Source organism: Kryptolebias marmoratus, linkage group LG15 (assembly GCF_001649575.2).
Source record: "Kryptolebias marmoratus isolate JLee-2015 linkage group LG15, ASM164957v2, whole genome shotgun sequence".
Classification (NCBI taxonomy): Eukaryota; Metazoa; Chordata; class Actinopteri; order Cyprinodontiformes; family Rivulidae; genus Kryptolebias; species Kryptolebias marmoratus.
Genome location: NC_051444.1, coordinates 15,969,193 through 15,986,289, shown reverse-complemented (window position 1 = coordinate 15,986,289; position 17,097 = coordinate 15,969,193). Strand labels below are relative to the sequence as shown.

General features: G+C 40.3%; 1 protein-coding gene across 9 annotated transcripts in view; it reads right to left on the bottom strand.

Annotated features, from left to right (window-relative positions):
* Positions 1–17,097, bottom strand: part of chd9 (chromodomain helicase DNA binding protein 9) — a 71,014-nt gene that overhangs the window by 32,640 nt on the left and 21,277 nt on the right. For 7 of the 9 annotated variants that reach the window (XM_017423609.3, XM_025007533.2, XM_017423610.3 and 4 more), the window contains one exon: positions 9,314–9,720. In XM_017423609.3, the coding sequence (XP_017279098.1) occupies positions 9,314–9,720 (407 nt within the window). Of the gene's footprint in view, positions 1–9,313; positions 9,721–10,521; positions 10,608–11,834; positions 12,827–17,097 lie in introns of those variants that run through there. The other 2 variants (XM_017423612.3, XM_037979676.1) reach the window with 2 other exon arrangements.

The window sequence follows — 17,097 nt, the reverse complement described above, 5'->3', positions numbered from 1 at the left end:
GAACAGACAAGCTTTACTTTCTGCAATCGTTTCAATCGCAACTTCTCTATTTTTTTTATTCACAGGCAAACATTCTGTGACTTTTCCAAATATATTCTTACATCACAGACATGTGCACGTGCAGACACTTCTTATTTCGAGCTTCCCTAGTTTTATCTCTAGTAAGTCACTGGCACCAAATGTCTAGATTGGTGTGATTTTAATATGAAAAAACATGAAAACCTGCTATCACACTGTCAGACAGCACCGCCTTTACCTCCCCCCAATCTCCCCCCAATCAAACCCTGTTCAGAGAGACCACTTCACAAACAGGTATGTGCCCAGGCAGGAGGATGTCTCTGTATGGCTTGTTTAAATCAAAATCACATAAGGTGGTGCTTCGTAATCTTTTATACTAGAGGTCTCACTTGTACCTACAAATAAATAACTCATCAATCAATCAATTAATCAAAAACAATTATCAAAAAAAAAAAAGAAGACTAATTTGGCTAAATCCGATTCATGAAATTGAAATAATGATCAAATACCTTTTCTTCCTATAAAAACAGCTACTTGATATTCTTTTTATTGTTACTCGGTGTGGAAGTCTTCAAAGCATATAATAACGAATTGAAACTGTATATATCAATCTCTATACAAAAGCTTGTCCTTTGACAATCCAAAAAACAACAACTTTCTTTTAATCTGAACCAGCTTGAACGCAGTTAAGTCATTCATTCATTCACTGCAGTGATCTGCAAATGTAAAAGTGTAACACTTGTGATTTATTCAAAACATACTTTAAGATGCATAAAAGCTAAATTTATTTCCTCCAGTAACACAATTGTTCCAAGTCAGAGGGTAAAGAAACACGCACGCACAGAGCCACTGGGCTGTTTTAAAGGGTATTGCTGTAGCGTTGATTCAGAACGCTTGTTCGTCACATGACAAAGAGTCAGTGTCTCGAGAGGCATTTTCATTTTAAATGAAAACGCATTTGTTTAGTTCATACAACTTCAATGCTGCATTTTTACACATTTTCATAAAATTTCTCATCTTTCTATAAAGTAGTGATTTGTCAACAGATGCAATGTGTTTGATGCAGTTAAGATATTCCCCCAGACTTGTGTGTGTTGTTACTGCGTAGATGTAAAAAACTAATTTCCACTGATGTGTTTGGCTCCCTTCATAAATTGCTGGAGACCCTAACATAGGAATCAGTGAATGAATGAGAACATAGAAACTGACAATGACCATCAGTTCCTCATGTTTTGCCTTTTTATTAGTCTGTTCTACAAAGGATTAAAGTACCAACGAGAAAAAAGAAGCCATCAAGAAGCCTTTTAAGCCATCCCAAATTTAAAGTTTCCTGTGGAAAACATGGAATTAACCATGTAAGGGATAATGTAATACTGTAAGCAAAAGAAAATCTAAATAAAATGTCCAACTTTCCTCTTACTCTTTCTAGCAATTATGGAGCCCCGTGTTTGTCTCATTATGATCAGAGACACCTTTGTATTCCGTGTGAATGAAACTAAACTTGTGCAAATTCTGTAGGTAAAAACACACGGAATAAATATGAAGAAAAAAAAAAAGACACCTAAGCATTTATCGAGATTTTTATAGCTGACAGAGTTTTCCCTCTCTAAATTAACAAGATGGTCATTTTAGCAGCAACACTTTGAATAGCAAAGTGCAATCCAATTAAGAATAAGTACGGTATAAGCAAGAAAAAGTGGTTGACGGAGCTCGACATTTTTCTGCCTGCTCACCGATAAAAAGAAAAATAAATAAAAACGGCTCTGTTAAATAGAAAAAAACAGTCAATTCTTCAAGCAGCACAATGACGAGGAGCTGTTCGCTCTGCAGGTGTCCCTGCCCCCTCTGGGTGATATCACATTTCACAAATCCTCCTGACAGTGTCACTTTATGGTTGCTATGCAACAATCCCATGGGAGTGCGTTTGGTAATGTGGGCGGGGACGGTCATACCAACATCATTTCCTGTGGAAAAACATCAGCAGCGGTTCGCGTCCATTAACACTATGGGTGACTGAGCAATGTGTCGGGTCAAAGTGACACAATGAACAAAAAAAAAAAAAAAAAAGGATACTCCGAATAAACATAACCACAAAACAACTTCATGAGACTGAACGCAATTTTCCTCCCTGAACAAATATAAGCTGTCTGGGCCTCGCAGGTCAGCAGTGTCTCATCATCGGGCAACAGCTAACAGCATCTTTCTAGTCCTAGTATGAGGAAACTTGAACTGTGACTTATGAGGGAATCAAAATCATAACATAAACCGGCCAGAGAACACAGACAAACTATTGATGTTGATAAACTACCTTGGTAAACATGGCCTGGAATAATTGAGGCTTACCAAAATGAAAAGTATACAACGTACATGGATTCTCTGTGTGTACTCAACATCCTACACACAAACACAAAGCAGAAACCACATTTTAGTGATGGTTACAGGCTGTTCCACCCTGCCGTGGCAGATAATCTGGACCACCCAGGGGTTTAATAACATTGGTACTAATGTGCTCGTTGTCTGACTGGATAGCCTCCCTGCAAGTAGAATAGAAGTATTAACAACAATGAAAACACACATTTTTTAACTCAACCACAGAACCGAACCTTAGCAAACAATACCAGCTATAACTTGCTCAACTTTACATCTATTGATCTAAAATTTGGTGTGATAGTAGTAGTCAAGTCATCCCTGACACATACTTTAGGTGCAAAAAGAGTGTGCGACATCTTTGTTTAAAACACTGTCATGCAAGACAGGAGGTCAAATGCATTTCTTAAGGAATGCTACTTCTTAATATTCATACTATTTTGGGTTCGTCTACACTAGTGTTCGATTTAGGGGTCTCCAATTTTAGACTGCAATAATGCTCTTTTTTATCAGCTTCCCATTTTAAATGTTCAAGTGATTTCTTACCAAGAGTTCTAGATAATTTTGTATCCCTGTGGGACCTGAGAGATAAACTGTCTACATGTAGACAGCCATGTCCTCTCATATTATTTTCTTAAATAAGCATTTTTTTTTCCTCGTGGTTTCACTTAGTCTTCTTTGTCTGCTGTGTGTTTGGCACAAGCTTTTGAATGAGAGTTATGCTGTCACCCATGCATCTGCATGCACGGTCTGTGAAGTCACATAATCTTGGGCTGCACACAGTTAACCGTTGAGGGACCTGATGGACACTCGCTGATAAGGTCGATGACATTTCCGTCACACACAGGTCTCGCAGCTAACTGGACGATCAAGCAGACAGCGAGTGAACTGGGCTTTCCACCTCCTGCCACCATTAATCCAGGAGAAATATGTATTCTCTAGTTTTAACACTGCATACATTTCATGATTTTTACTAACGCAGATCAAAGTTCTGTACTTCTCCATCAGGGTTTCCAGCCACCTTAATTTTCAAATTAGAGTACAGCTGAGCCTAATCTGACACTGACGACTGATCTCCAATGATCCGCTACCCCGAGTTTTTTCTTTAAGAGTAATGAGCTAGTTGCCATTCAGGGCTTTTTTTGGCTCTGGTCCTGCTATTGTGCCAAATAACCCCTATTACTTGTCCCCTCAGTATTGTTCTGTCCTACTTGGCATGCAGCCAGTGGAAAGGTATTGGGTTTAATTTTGTCTTTAGACTCAGGACTGGATAACACTTTGCAGGCCAAGACTGTATGGTGGCTCCTCGGCATGTCAGAGAAACTCCCTGCACTGCCTTTTAGATTGTCTACAATTGTCATTATGTATGATCGACTCATCGTCAGAACAGCTATTAAGTGCATATGTGTTTGCTCGTGCTCCTCATCCTGAGGGGTTTACTGACACTGTAGTGCTCATCCTTATTGGGAAATCCCCAATCTTATGAATGGAAGGCTGTAATCTCAGTGCCACACGGCTAACAAGTGGAAATGGGAGTAACGGCACCATCGTGTCCCCTCTCAAAGACAAATACTGTATCAGCACAGTGCACATGCCCACACAAGATTCCAGCTTTATTCAGCAAACATTAAAAACGGGCAGCTCTTCACTCTCCTACACACACACACACATACATACACACACGTTTAAATAAATCACACACCAGCACATGTGAACAGACATTTGCACCCTGCAAGGGATTAACTAGAAAAACAATTAATAGCTTTAGCTTTCTGTAATGAAAAAAGTGGGGAGAAAAAAAAAAGATTAGACGCCTAGGAGGCAAGCACTGAAATTTGAACAGCTATACACTACTGCTGCATATAGACTTAAACCTCCATTTTCTATCATGTAATTGATCTCACAAGCACCATTTTGTTTGATATTTTCCTGCTTCCCTGCTGCTGTGTAATATAAGCATATTTGGAACATGTCCGCTCACAGGAAACGTTGGATGCACCGCTTTGAGAGAGCTGCAAGAACTAAATTTATATTGGGGGGAGAAAAAAAAAAAGGGAAAAAAAAGACAGAAAATAGGTAAAGAGGAGGGGGAGGGAGAAACAAAAAGATGGAATGAGCGGCACAGTGCTTTCATCTGATGATTATGAGGGTACTTTTCAGCAGGTAAGCTGCCTGGAAAAGCAAATTTCAGCCTGCAGAGTCCTGTGATCGGTCAAGCCTAGCCTATAAAATAACCCTTGCCTCTCCCAGGGGAAAATTATGCTGGGTAATATTTTGATTCATGAAATGTGCCTGTACAGCAAACACAGACCAAATGTATCATCCACCAGAGCCGTAGTTTCACATGTTAAGAGTTGGTTCTTTTAGAAGACAGACTGAAATATAAACACACAAACATATTTTACAGACTCAGTTTCGAATGTTGATTCAACTCTCATGAAAGAGAAACTAAATTTATATCCCTCAGCATGAACTGGCTGAACCACCCTTGTAATCACACATAAAATGACTGCTTCAAAAAAAGCTATAGGTCTACCAAACCTGAACACAAGAAAATATATAGAACAAAATTTTACATGATATAGTTTCTATGAATAAGGAGACTCTCACACAAATATCCAAATATCTGACTTTGGATATAAAACCATAGATAAAAGAATTTAAAAGGTAAGAACTTCCACCTGCTCAGGGATACTTCTTTTAGAGACGTTGGTGTTATGATTTGACTGAAAGAAACTGGAGTTGATTAACTGCGTTTTCGATTTAGATAATTGTCTAGCCCAGCCACAGAGATTGAAGTCAATGTAATAAAAAAAAAAAAATCATGGCTGTCACATAGTTTTTCTATATGATAATATGATGGCTCATTTTCTTCCCAATCAGCCAGAGGAGCAACAAGCTAAATATTCCAGAAGACACTTGCTAAGAAGTGAACAGAAATTATTCTAGTGGAAACGGCTAATAGTGTTGGTATAGTGGTCACAGAAAAAAGACCCATAAGTACACAGACAATTAGGGTAATAGTCTTTTCTCAGGCTCCATTCACTGCTTAAAGAACTGTCAGAAAAGGCAATGGAAGAGTGAGCTCACACTCAACACCACATACAACCTTAAGCTTTCTGCACCTTTGTCTTGCACAGCCCTTCATCAGACAGAGGCTAAAGATAAGCCTTTAGAGGACGGTTAGCACCTCTGCACCTGGGAAATATAAATATTTGATGGAGAGATCCTAGTGGTGCATGCATATGAACAGGACTCTCCTACAATATGAAACCTTCACCAGAGACATCTTGTCACTACAAGATTGGTTTATCTTGAGCACCACTGTCATTACTTTTGCAACAAGTACATAAGCCGTTTTTTTCAGTGTCTTGTCTCAGCATGGCTCGCTTTGCCGTTACTTGGCTCTTGCATGCCCTACATGGCCTAGTTGATTTTCCGTACAACTGATTGCCACCTTGATGTTGGCAGCCTCCTGAAATTTACCACCAATGGGTAAATAGGTGAAATAAAGACACAAAACAGACACCATTCTATGCCACGGTTTCCAAAAATGGCATGACCGAAATGAGGCCATCTTTCCTCCGCCAGACAGAGTCTGTAAATAGAGCCCATTCAGTCTAGCGCTGTCTGAATTCTGTCGTCAATCAAAAAGCATGGAAACATCCACACGTTGTTGTTGGTTTGTGTGTTGCCATTTTACTGTATATAATAAATATATTTTTTTAAGTAAATAACAAAAACAAATGCTGTGGTTGCTTGGGTGGGTTTCTTGTGAAGGAGACACTCTCGTGATTGATGTCGCTCTCTGGCCAATCAATGGCATGCAGTCTGATGACATCAAATCTTCAGCTCAACTTTGCTTGTTTGGAAGCCCTGCCGAGTAGGTTAGTCCCAAGGCCTGTTGGATTGATCTTGTTGCTGCCCCTGGTACAGGGGCCGCTAGTGATGTAGGGGTTAAGAACAGAGCTAAAAGTGGGCGGGACAACTCAACGGAAAGACTCTGAACTTGCGTCATGTCGAGCAAAGTCCAGCCTGTGGACAAGGGCTAATACTTTGTTTCTCACATGTATTATCCAGCTATACAGAAATTAATTCAAAAGATGCCTGAAATCTAACGCCATTTTTAACATGCAAGAAAAATAACGATACACATAAACACAGTTTGTAATAAACTAACATATGTTATAAATGTCAAAACTTAAGGCAACTGAATGTCCCAAATATGGCCATCCAAATGAGCTTGGGAAGAATAACCCCACTCTTTCACAGACTTTCCTTAATCATCCTCATAAGCAAAAAAGAAAAGTCACAAAATTTTACTATAGTTAGCATGGAGGTTAAACTAAAAGGTAGAATTTAAGGTACTTCAATGTCCTCACAACCTCAGCGTAAATATTTTTCCTACATTATGCATACGTAACAGAGAAATATGCAGGTTAGTAACAAGAGTGTAAAGGCACTTCATAGCAGCAGATGCTGCCCTTAAACTGCTATTTACTGTTACAACAAGTACCACCTACTTGTGGTGTTGTATTATCCCTTGAATGCTCTGCTGGGCTACAAAAGCTTCCTCCTGTGTCTCGCTCATCGCTGCAGGTAGTCACACCCTGTTTTCAAAGTATTTACTGTAACTGTGTACATCAAGTTTGAATTGACACTTCCTTTTGTTACGTAAAGAAATAAAATGAAAGGAATATGTTGAAGAATGAGTCCTCTCACCTTTAGATCATGTGGTGTTAATACAAAAGTACTTGCTGTAGTTTTCATGCTATCATTGCAGTGTCACAACTCGGAAACTGATCTATTTCTGTTCTTGTGAAAAGAACACTGAATTACAAGCCTTCCTGAAACTATATTTTGTGGATTTGTTGCCACTTAAGGACTACAGCACAACTACGTTTACTTTGTGTTATACCTGACAAAAATGTAAACATGCGCCCAAGTCGTTTGTGTTTACATTTTATACTAATACTAGAATTAAGAGTCCCATTGGAGTTCAACTTAAACATCAATACACTGGTCTTTAAAAAGAGTAAGATGTAATTGTCTGTTCTTTAGTTTCTTATTGAGCCTTCTTGGTTTTTTTTTAGCAACAAGTATGGTTTCCAAAGCCATGAATCTTCACACCTCAGATGAAAGAATCAAGCACTCCCACAAGCCTCTCATCATACACAGACAGCTAAACATCACCGCTATATTTGTGCTAAGGGCCTGTGCATTTGATTCTCTTTTCTCAATTAAATCCAATTTAAAAAATAAAAAAAATACCAAAATGTAAACAGCTACTAAAAGCAGGTGCTAAAGGAATTTTACAAGTTTCCTTGACGTGTTTGAGACACTGTCTGCAAACAGGTTATCATGGACTCTAGTTTTGGTTTTCACCGAGCTGCACAACTTTTGAAAACTATTGTTTCACAGCAATCAGACTAAATTTACATAAGTTACCATAAATATTTCAAAGCTCTATAGCAAGTTGTCGTGCCCACATCATGATCTTGTACTTTTCCCCCCTCATGCACGTCGGCCAAGTATGGTTACTTCACACAAATTATCTTATGAACACGTCTGAATGACACTACAAAACAAATTGACAGATGCCCTTCAAAACTAACTAGTCAGGTAAAATCTGATTAAAATTAGACTGTTTTATTACAGTCTCCATGGATGAAAGGTAGTGAGGAGGTGAAAATAAACAAACTTGTGCCTCAACTCACTAGGCTTGACTCAAGCTTTCTGATCCTCAACATGTTGGGTCTTGGGAAAAATACATCAAAAGTAAAAAAATAAAAAAAAAAACATGATCAAAACTAAATTAGTTTTTTTAGATGATCAACAATCTTTTGGCTGAACGACTCCGACATCAGAGTTAATCTAAGCTTCACCAAGCAGCTCGAAGGACGACATGCCTCCATGACTGATGCCTCCATCGTTACACCGTTTCAACATTTTATCACATGCACACAGGCACATAACATGACAAATGCCACAGCTTTTCTTGTGTGCCAAGCTCATTTAAAGATCAATCAGTGCTACTGCGAGCCAAATTGTTGACCGCTGTCAGTCTCACACAAGGTCCAAAAATACCAGCCTTTTCTGTGCCGTTTAAAAATAAAAGCTTTTCTCCCCCATTATTACTGTATTTAAACATTAGCCCACTCCTTTGTCTCCTCTCCACTGCATTCACATCTGCAAATGCTGATATTTTAATAGCTTGTGTGGGATTGTGGCTTATAGCTGCACACTTGCATATAGCAGTTAACAGAGGGGGATGGGAGCCAGATTAAGGTATCTATACATCATGAGTACTTGCCTAAACCAACTAGGCAGTACATTTTCACATGTAAATAAATTCTTTGCTTGTTCTCCCATGTCTATGTTGATGACTGAGCCCGGTTTATTGTTATGGCATGCAGTAAATGTTGAACTTTGAGCTTCCACCTTGGCAACCACAGGAAGAAAATATATGCAAGAGAAACTGAACCAGGAAAAAAAACAACAACAACATAAAAACAACCAGTGGAGAAGGAGCTTCAGTCAGTAAAACAAAGTAAACTGCTTGTATCCTACCGAGGTTTGGTTATGTTGCTGATATTTCCTATTTTCATAATACTATTTTTCAGCTGCATACTGTGTCCACCCAACTAAAGTTTGTATTCTTTGGTTTACTGAAGAACAAGCAATTAATTATTAGAAAGGAAAAATGGAACAAATGATTATTCATCAAACTGAAGTATTTGCAATGGTTTTAAAAACATAAGGCAGCAGAGTGGCAGAGAGTCAACCAGCAGCAAATGTCACATGCTTATTCAAGCTCATGAAATGCTGCAGTGATTCAAGCATGCGCTGAATTAACACAAATAAGATCAAAGCTCTACTTAGTGGATTTTTTTTTTTACATTATTAAAGAGCAACACCATCTACATACCCAATCTTGGATTTTTGCTTGGACTTGGAGGAGGGTACAATGCAGGCCTTCCTACAGGCCTTGTCTTTGGACCGAGCCTTGCCGTTTCCTTTATGCTCACGGTCCCAATGGGCCTTGTACTGAGCCGAAGAGCTGGGGAAGCTCTCTGGACTCATAACCCTAGGGATGTTCTTCTCCCCTCTCTGCCGGGCCTTAGCAATAGCTTCTGATATTATCCTATTGGCCTTCTCCTGCTTGTCCTGCAGAGCTGACTCCATCTGATGATGCTTCCTCCGTAGTGCCCTTTTCTCTGATGAGGAGCTGGGTGAGGATGACGACGAAGATGAAGAGGAGGAGGATGAAGAACTCTTCAGCGTTGGACTGAGGACTCGTACCTGGTTACCAGGACCATTGGTGCTCTTTCGAGGCTAAGGAGAGGGAGAAAAAAAGTGAATATATTGATGCCTGTTCCAAAAATACATTTCTTAAAACAGTGGTTAGTCATATAGTTACAAAAGCCAGGTCATGCTAAGAATTTTAAACAGAAAGCTGTTAAACATTATCCGTTTTTAGCAAATCAAGTCATAAAAATTACATTGAAATTCATTGAGTTTGTTCAGTCTATTCAACAACTTAAAAGCACCTGCAGTCAGACATGTCCAAGTCATCTTTACCCCCCAAGTTTTGACATTAGATTTATTTAAGCACAAATAGTTCTTACTTCTTAAAGCCACATTAATAAAAAATAATTTTAAAGTATGGTGCAGAACAACTGTTTGTTTTATAACACATGAGTGAATATGTAAAAGAAGCATAAATTATTTAAAGATGTGATGAGCATGATTCTATTAAAGTCATACAGCACTTACAGATGAATGAATTAATCCAATTTTTTAAATGAGCATAACTTAACGTGCAATTTATCTTATACAAATGGCTAAACGTACTGACTATGAAAGATGAAGTCAGAAACCAAGTGATTGAAACCAACTCTTTTTCAGTTTACAATATAGTATACTACAGAGAAATGTGACCAAGGAAAGTATTGCTCACTCATTCAGAAAGTCTTCTGAAGGCTGTCAGACAGCAGAGCATGTTACTGTTCATTTCTCTGAGCTTGTGGGTGGGGGGTGGACCTGTATCACCCTGCCTGTTACTCACTCCAACTCTCAGAACACAATCAAAAGTCTGCTCGTGGGAAAGCTGGTGGTTTAAAAATTGAGACTTACTTTAGAATCAGGTGGGCACCATGTGACACGAGAAGTCCGACTCAAAAAGAATTCTTTTAACTCGGGTACAAAAGGCAAAGTAAAACACTCGCCTCTTGTACCGGGTTACACTGTGCCTTGCAGACATAAATAATCCAGCCTGCCTGATACATGATAATATGTGAATAATAGATGCCGGGACTGCAGTTATGTTCGCACAAGTGCCTTGTTGTGGGCCTTGAGCCCAATATAAAGAAAAACCCATAAATGGATGACCTAATCTAAAAATGTGTTGCGTACGTCTACATGGCTCAGGCGCGACTGGATGCCTTCCACCCCCCCCACCCCACACACACACACACTGCTCGCAAAATAAAAAATGACATGAACCTCACAAAGTGAGTGTGTGTGTATCGAGGGTGGAGGGCGTTCTGAATAACTACAGATTCATTTAGAAGAAAGTGAAGGGGGGTGGGGGGCACACACATACAAAAGCTGCATTATGATTTTCACGTGTGCTACGCTGCTGAGGCTATTAGGAAAATAATGTAATGGATCATGCTGGAATGTTCTTATTCAAGTTATTGTTAAAAAAAAGAGGGAGGAGTTGAAAGTAATGCCTAAGAGCAGAAGAACAAGAAGGAGGGAGCAAGTAGGGAAAAAAAAAAAGAATATGAAAGCAGGATTCTATCAGCAAGGCTAGAGCGAGGGAGAGAGAAAAGATAAAATGCACCAAAACGAGGAGCACTGCAGCTGTGTAATACATCTATAAATAACTGAAATTACAGCCTGCCAGCACTGCAGTGATTTCAATCTCTCTAGCAGCACGCAGTCCCATGAAAAACGGTGGGGACCATCACAGACGATAAAAAAGTAGAGTAAGCTCCATTTGGGTTGGACACCTTTTTCCTCACTCCCACTCCTCAATTCCACATGTAGTGAGCTCTCTGGTGACTGACGGGCTCAACTCATGGAGGACAAACACACATAAACAGAGACACACACATACACACACACACACCGTACAGTGTACAGGAAATACAGAGCCGGACCGCTTTGATCAAAAGAAAAATGAAAATGTGATGGCCATGAAAAGACAGTGGAGTTGGAGAAATATAAAAAAGGTGTAGTGTGGCTCAATAAGCTCTCATACAGAAAAGAAAATGAAAATGAAGGGGAGAAGGGAGAAAAAAAAAAAAAAAAAGCAGCAATGAGTTCAAGATGGCGGCAGTGCAGCATGAGCCAGTAGCAGAGGAGGTTGTTCAGTTCCTGCCGGGCCCCTCCTCCTCCCCCTCGTCCCTCCTCCCTCCCAGCTCTGAGAGTAGCTCACTTACCCTTCCTCTTGGCCTCTTCACTGTAGACATGGTGTGTTTTTTTTTCCTTCCTCTTTACACTCCCTCTCCAGCCAGCTAAGAAAAACCTTGCCCTTTCACAGTGTTCTTTTTTTCCTCTTTCTGTTGCTCACTCACTATTTCTCTTACAAACACTCTTTCCCTTTCCACAGTCGGTTTCTCCCACTCTTCCTTGAGCTGTGGTGTCCCCCCCCCCTCCCCTCCCTCGCTCCTCGTTTGCCTCCCCTCCTCCTTCCTGGTCAACTCTTCTCCTCGGGCGAGAGCGAGAGTGCTGGAACTGTTTCGTCGCCTCCTCCCCCAGCGGGCAGGGCTCAAGAGGAGCGCATGGGAGCTCTCGCTCTCTTTCTCTCTCCCTCCCTCGTTCGTCTCTTCACAGGGTGATGAGGGAGCAGCGCTGTTGGCGGTAGAGGAGGTGCGTGGCAGTCCAGGAAGCTCTCATTGTGCCGTTGCGTGCCGCTTCGCTGTCGTCCGGCTTCAACCTTACTCTCTCTCTGCGCGTGTGTATGTGTCAGAGTCGCCTTACCCTGCCTCCTCTCTCCTCCCCCCGCTCATTGATTCCTCTTTCCTCCTGCCTCTTGTGTGCGCTCTCAGTGGCTCTCTCAGTCCTCTTAATTCTTCCTTATTGCTCTTTCCGCCTCTTTTCTGTGCTTCTCCTCGTCCTTTTTCCACCAGCCAGATTCAAGGTAGGTTACTCCTATTCTCACCCAGAAACAACCTTTGATATTTCTCACTTGTTTGGTTGATTGGGTTTTCCTCCTTTTTCTCCCCACTTTTCTTTTTCCTGGTGGTTGCTTGGCTGCCCTCTCCTCTGCCTGGCTGGGGTGTGTGTGGCAAGCTCGAGACTCTGGCAGACTGAGCGGTGGAAAATGAAAGCACAAAGCAGCAAAATGCATCAGCATGAATATTAGAGATGTCGTTAAAACCCAGACTCGTTTTTCTCTCGCTCTCTCACTCAACCCCCCCGCTCTCTCTCTCTTTGTAAGGAAGTAGGCCAGCAGATGGTGCTAGCAGTTATTACATTAACTTCCACAACTTAACCCCCGAAGTACTGGATTTCTCCCACGCTACAGATTGGCAGATTCTGAGCTTTTGGAGTCCTCGTGCTGGCTGCTGCCTCTGATGTGCTGATTTATTCAAAGATCATCCAAAAGAGCTGAATGAACACAAAGAGAAACAAATTCCCAAAGGATAAAATTATAATACAATGCACAAAGTTCAAGACTTTTAAGAAACAAGCAAACTATGGCAGTCTTCTTTCTTTCTAACCATTTTGGTCACAGAGCCCTTCAACTGCAGCACCCTTAGTAGGTCATGGCTGGGTCACAATACTACTCTGGGGAGGAAGAAAGAAAAAAAAAAAAGAAACAGAAAAGAGGAAGCTGGGATGTGTCCAAGACATGTTGTGAGCCAGATAAAATCTTGAACGAGACTCCCTTTCAGGAAATTCTCAACACTAAGATGCTGAGGCCATGTGCACCGGCTGGCACATGGTACTGGGAATTATTCAGGAACACATGGCTGGCTTTAAGCCAGGTAGGCAGCACTAATAGGTCAGCCCCGAGTTACTAATAGACACCCAGTAAAGACTGTTTTCCTCTCCGTTTACTGCGCAAAAAAAAAAATCCTGGAGACAAGACACTTTTCCCCAATAACGTTTTGCTCAGTTTAGCCTAAGACAGGAGAAGACAATTCTCTTATGTCCGATTTAACACATACCCAAATACAACATTTTTTTGTTTTATTCTATGCATTCCTTGTAATTTTAAAAATAAACTATGATCTATGAGTCAAAACATTCTCTCTTCTACATACAACCCATTGCTGTACATCTCCTGGCAAACCGATCCGACAACAGGGTTACTGATTTAAAGAGATTAGCAAATGCAAGATCATGCACAGCAAGTCAGACTCAGGTTTGGATAAATATCAAATGTCATTTTAGTGCTTTTATGGACAGTTTGGCTCCATTAGACCAACACTTATCAGCTATCCTACTCCATCTTATGTAAGCTACTTGAATATGGTTCTATTCTAATCCACCGTCTCACTGTCCAACTTGTGAGTTTATTTAAATATGGTGTGAAGTATGTGGGTGAGCATATGCAGGTTACAACACAATATGCCTTTACATTGCTTATTTTAGGGCAAACAGGAACTAGACTAATAATTTACAGTTATTCAGGTTAAGGATCAAGGATCTCAGTACCTCTCTGTGGTTTGTGTTGTTTTATAATCACCCAGCTTTATATCTCCTACGGAGACAGAGATAGCTTCCTGGTGTGGAAAGCAACGGCTGTTCTTGGTAAATGTGAGCAGTGGCAGCAGCGGGCTTTGGATCAACCTGCCAAGCCCAGGCTTTGGAGTTTGGACTTTAAAGCAGACCACATGCTTGCCGTGAGCTGAGCAGCAGCGTCCCCCTACAAGCTAAACAAATCCATTGTCAGATAATGCCCACCAGGGTACAGAAACTGGGGATGACCCAACACACACGAGCACACATATGCACGAAGAAATGAGCTGAATAAATTCTGCTTTCAAACAAAAAGTCTCCTAATGGTTCTGTTCAAAAGTTCAATGGTAAAATTTAAGAAAAAAACAACAACAACAAAACTCAAAACTGCACAAATTTGCAGCCTATACGCATATATTCAACATGTTTTTCTCCTGAAGTCTGATAAACATAAGACTGAAATTGCTGACTCACTACTTGACCCAACACAATCAGCAAAAAGTGACAAACCTTTGCAAACTCTAAATGAATTCTATGGTAAAAACAAACAAAAAACACAACCTTTGCTATTACTTGTGTCTTTTAGTGGTAATATAAATATATGTTGTCAATAGAAAGGTTGTTTCTGCCTTAAAAAGTAAATTCCAGAATATACACATGCTTTAACGGTTAAGTGGCACAAAGCCACAGCTCTCTGGCAGCTAGACAGTTAATATGCAAACAAGCCTGGCAGCTCTGTATGAGAGGGAGTGGCTTCCATTTAGGACACATGAAGAAGAGGAGGAGGGGAGGGGAGAAAAGGAAGGGGAGGGGAAAGGCAGTGCTGGTGAAAGGAAGTGGGATGGAAAAAAATAAAAAATGTATGTGGCAGAGAGGCAGGGTGGCTGCAGAGACACAGGTGTCTGTCTCTGAACACCATTACTTCCTCATCAAAGACTTTGTATTAGTGAGGAGCTGCTTGCATGTTTAGCCTGTTCCTGGGTAAAACTGTCCACTAACCAACCATCACGGAAATAAGAAAAAGAAAGCAATGCACCGACTGAAGCTGACAAGATGTCAAATACTCACCAGTGCTTCAAAGCCAACAGTGAGAAAAACAAAATCCTTATCCAGGAGTGGGCTAAAAAGGTAACCAGGGTTTATGACGACATGGTTAACTGGACTGATTGGCAAAAAAGGCTTTTGAAACAATACAACTACAGCCAGAATGCATATTTGATCTGATAAATTGATCTTTCAGCTTTAAACTTTTACAGCTGAGCAATAAAACAAACTGGTTGAAATGCTGCTTGCACTGGTGGAAGACCCCGCAGAGATGTAAAGCCATCGAACCAATACAAAAACAAGCAACTGCTCTGCAGGTGACGCTTTCCTTTGCTTTAAAATTTGTTATTTTGAGAACATAGTTTAAGCCTTTTGTTTTAGTCTTCTTTATGAACTGTGTTTTTTTTTCTTTTTAACAGAAATAAAAAAGTTGACAAAAAAAAAATCTTTAACAAAAGCCATACCCATTTATTCCACAGTAAAGACAGCTATGTGTGGAAGAAAAAAAATGCTGTTAATATAGCCAGTGGCAAAATACTGGTTTGCAAGCCAGACAGGAGAATCAGGTAGCAGCCGTGTTGATAAATGAAAGCAGACATGATGCATGGCAGCGCTTCCTCAACCAATTAAATACAGCACAATGCATTAATGATCTTTTATTCGGGGTCAGGAGTATGACTAGCTAGGCAGAGCATGCTGCCCTGAGGGGAGGCTGCTGGAAGGATTATTACTGGAGTGCTGTGACAGGATGCTAACAAGATCACGGCACAAAAAGTGTGCGATTCACAACAAGCAACGGGAGCTTAAATGTTGAGTCAAGTGTTAGATGAAGGTGACAAGGTACCTCATTTACTTTCCCAAGCAAGCTTTCCAGCTGTTCAGTTTTATTTTATCCATTTAACGTTGTGACATTTTTTTTGGCAGTAATAACAACCCAAGTTAATGATTAGCTCAGGACCTGCACAAAAACACTGAGGTCGTTTTATGTTCTTTAATGTGTTAAACAGTCAGCTACTTAACACTACTCATCATGTTTACATTACTGTGGCTCTGCTTTACCTGGAAACAGCCCATCAGCATCATCCAGCTCACTGTTAGCTTCATAAGATAAAGTATGATGACCGTTTCACACACACTGTATGCTGAATCTGCATGGTTAAACATTCAAAAAGGTCCAAAATGTGGAGGAAAAAAAAACAAACGTACAAAGTTCAAGACCGACAACTGCACTGGTTGTTAGAGGAAACGACCAACAACTAGTACATAATTCTAAAAGTGTGTGTCTATGTGTTGTTTCACCTGGTCAAAATATTTATCATAAACACAAATGTAAAATATTTTATTTCTATAGATAAGTTTAAATACAATAAATGATGCACAAGAGCAGATGTTTGTTTCCTTCCACCCTTTGCCTTGAATGCACATTCACTTTAACGATCGACAATCATTACCCAACTTAATTTTAAGCAAATAAGTCAATTACTGTCCTGAAAATATTTATGTAATTGGTCTAATTGAGGTAAGAGTGCTCTTTACCCATATAACCCTGCTCCATCTGCAAGCTGCACAGATCCAAGAAGCTCTGAGAAAGCCAAAAAGCTAATTGACTTATTCCCTTATTTAATCAAGTTCAAAACACATACCTTCGTATTGCCAACAAAAAGGTTTAAGAGTTCAGACAGATCCATGTGAACGACTGCAAGAATAGCATGCCGAAGCCACTGATCTAGTCAGGACAGAACTGTACACTAGAGGGTGACTGCAACGAGGGAGCATGAAGAGAAATGTCTTCTGTCATCTTTAAGCAAGGGGGCTTTCAAATCGGAACCAGATCACTGAAAGTAGTAGGGTGTAAGTTAATTAAATTAAAATCAAATGGGAACTTAAGTGCGATAAATACCACAAGATAAATATTAAAGAGCAGCGCTTTGGGACGACATTATGGCTTCTAGAATAGCTGATACAATCCAA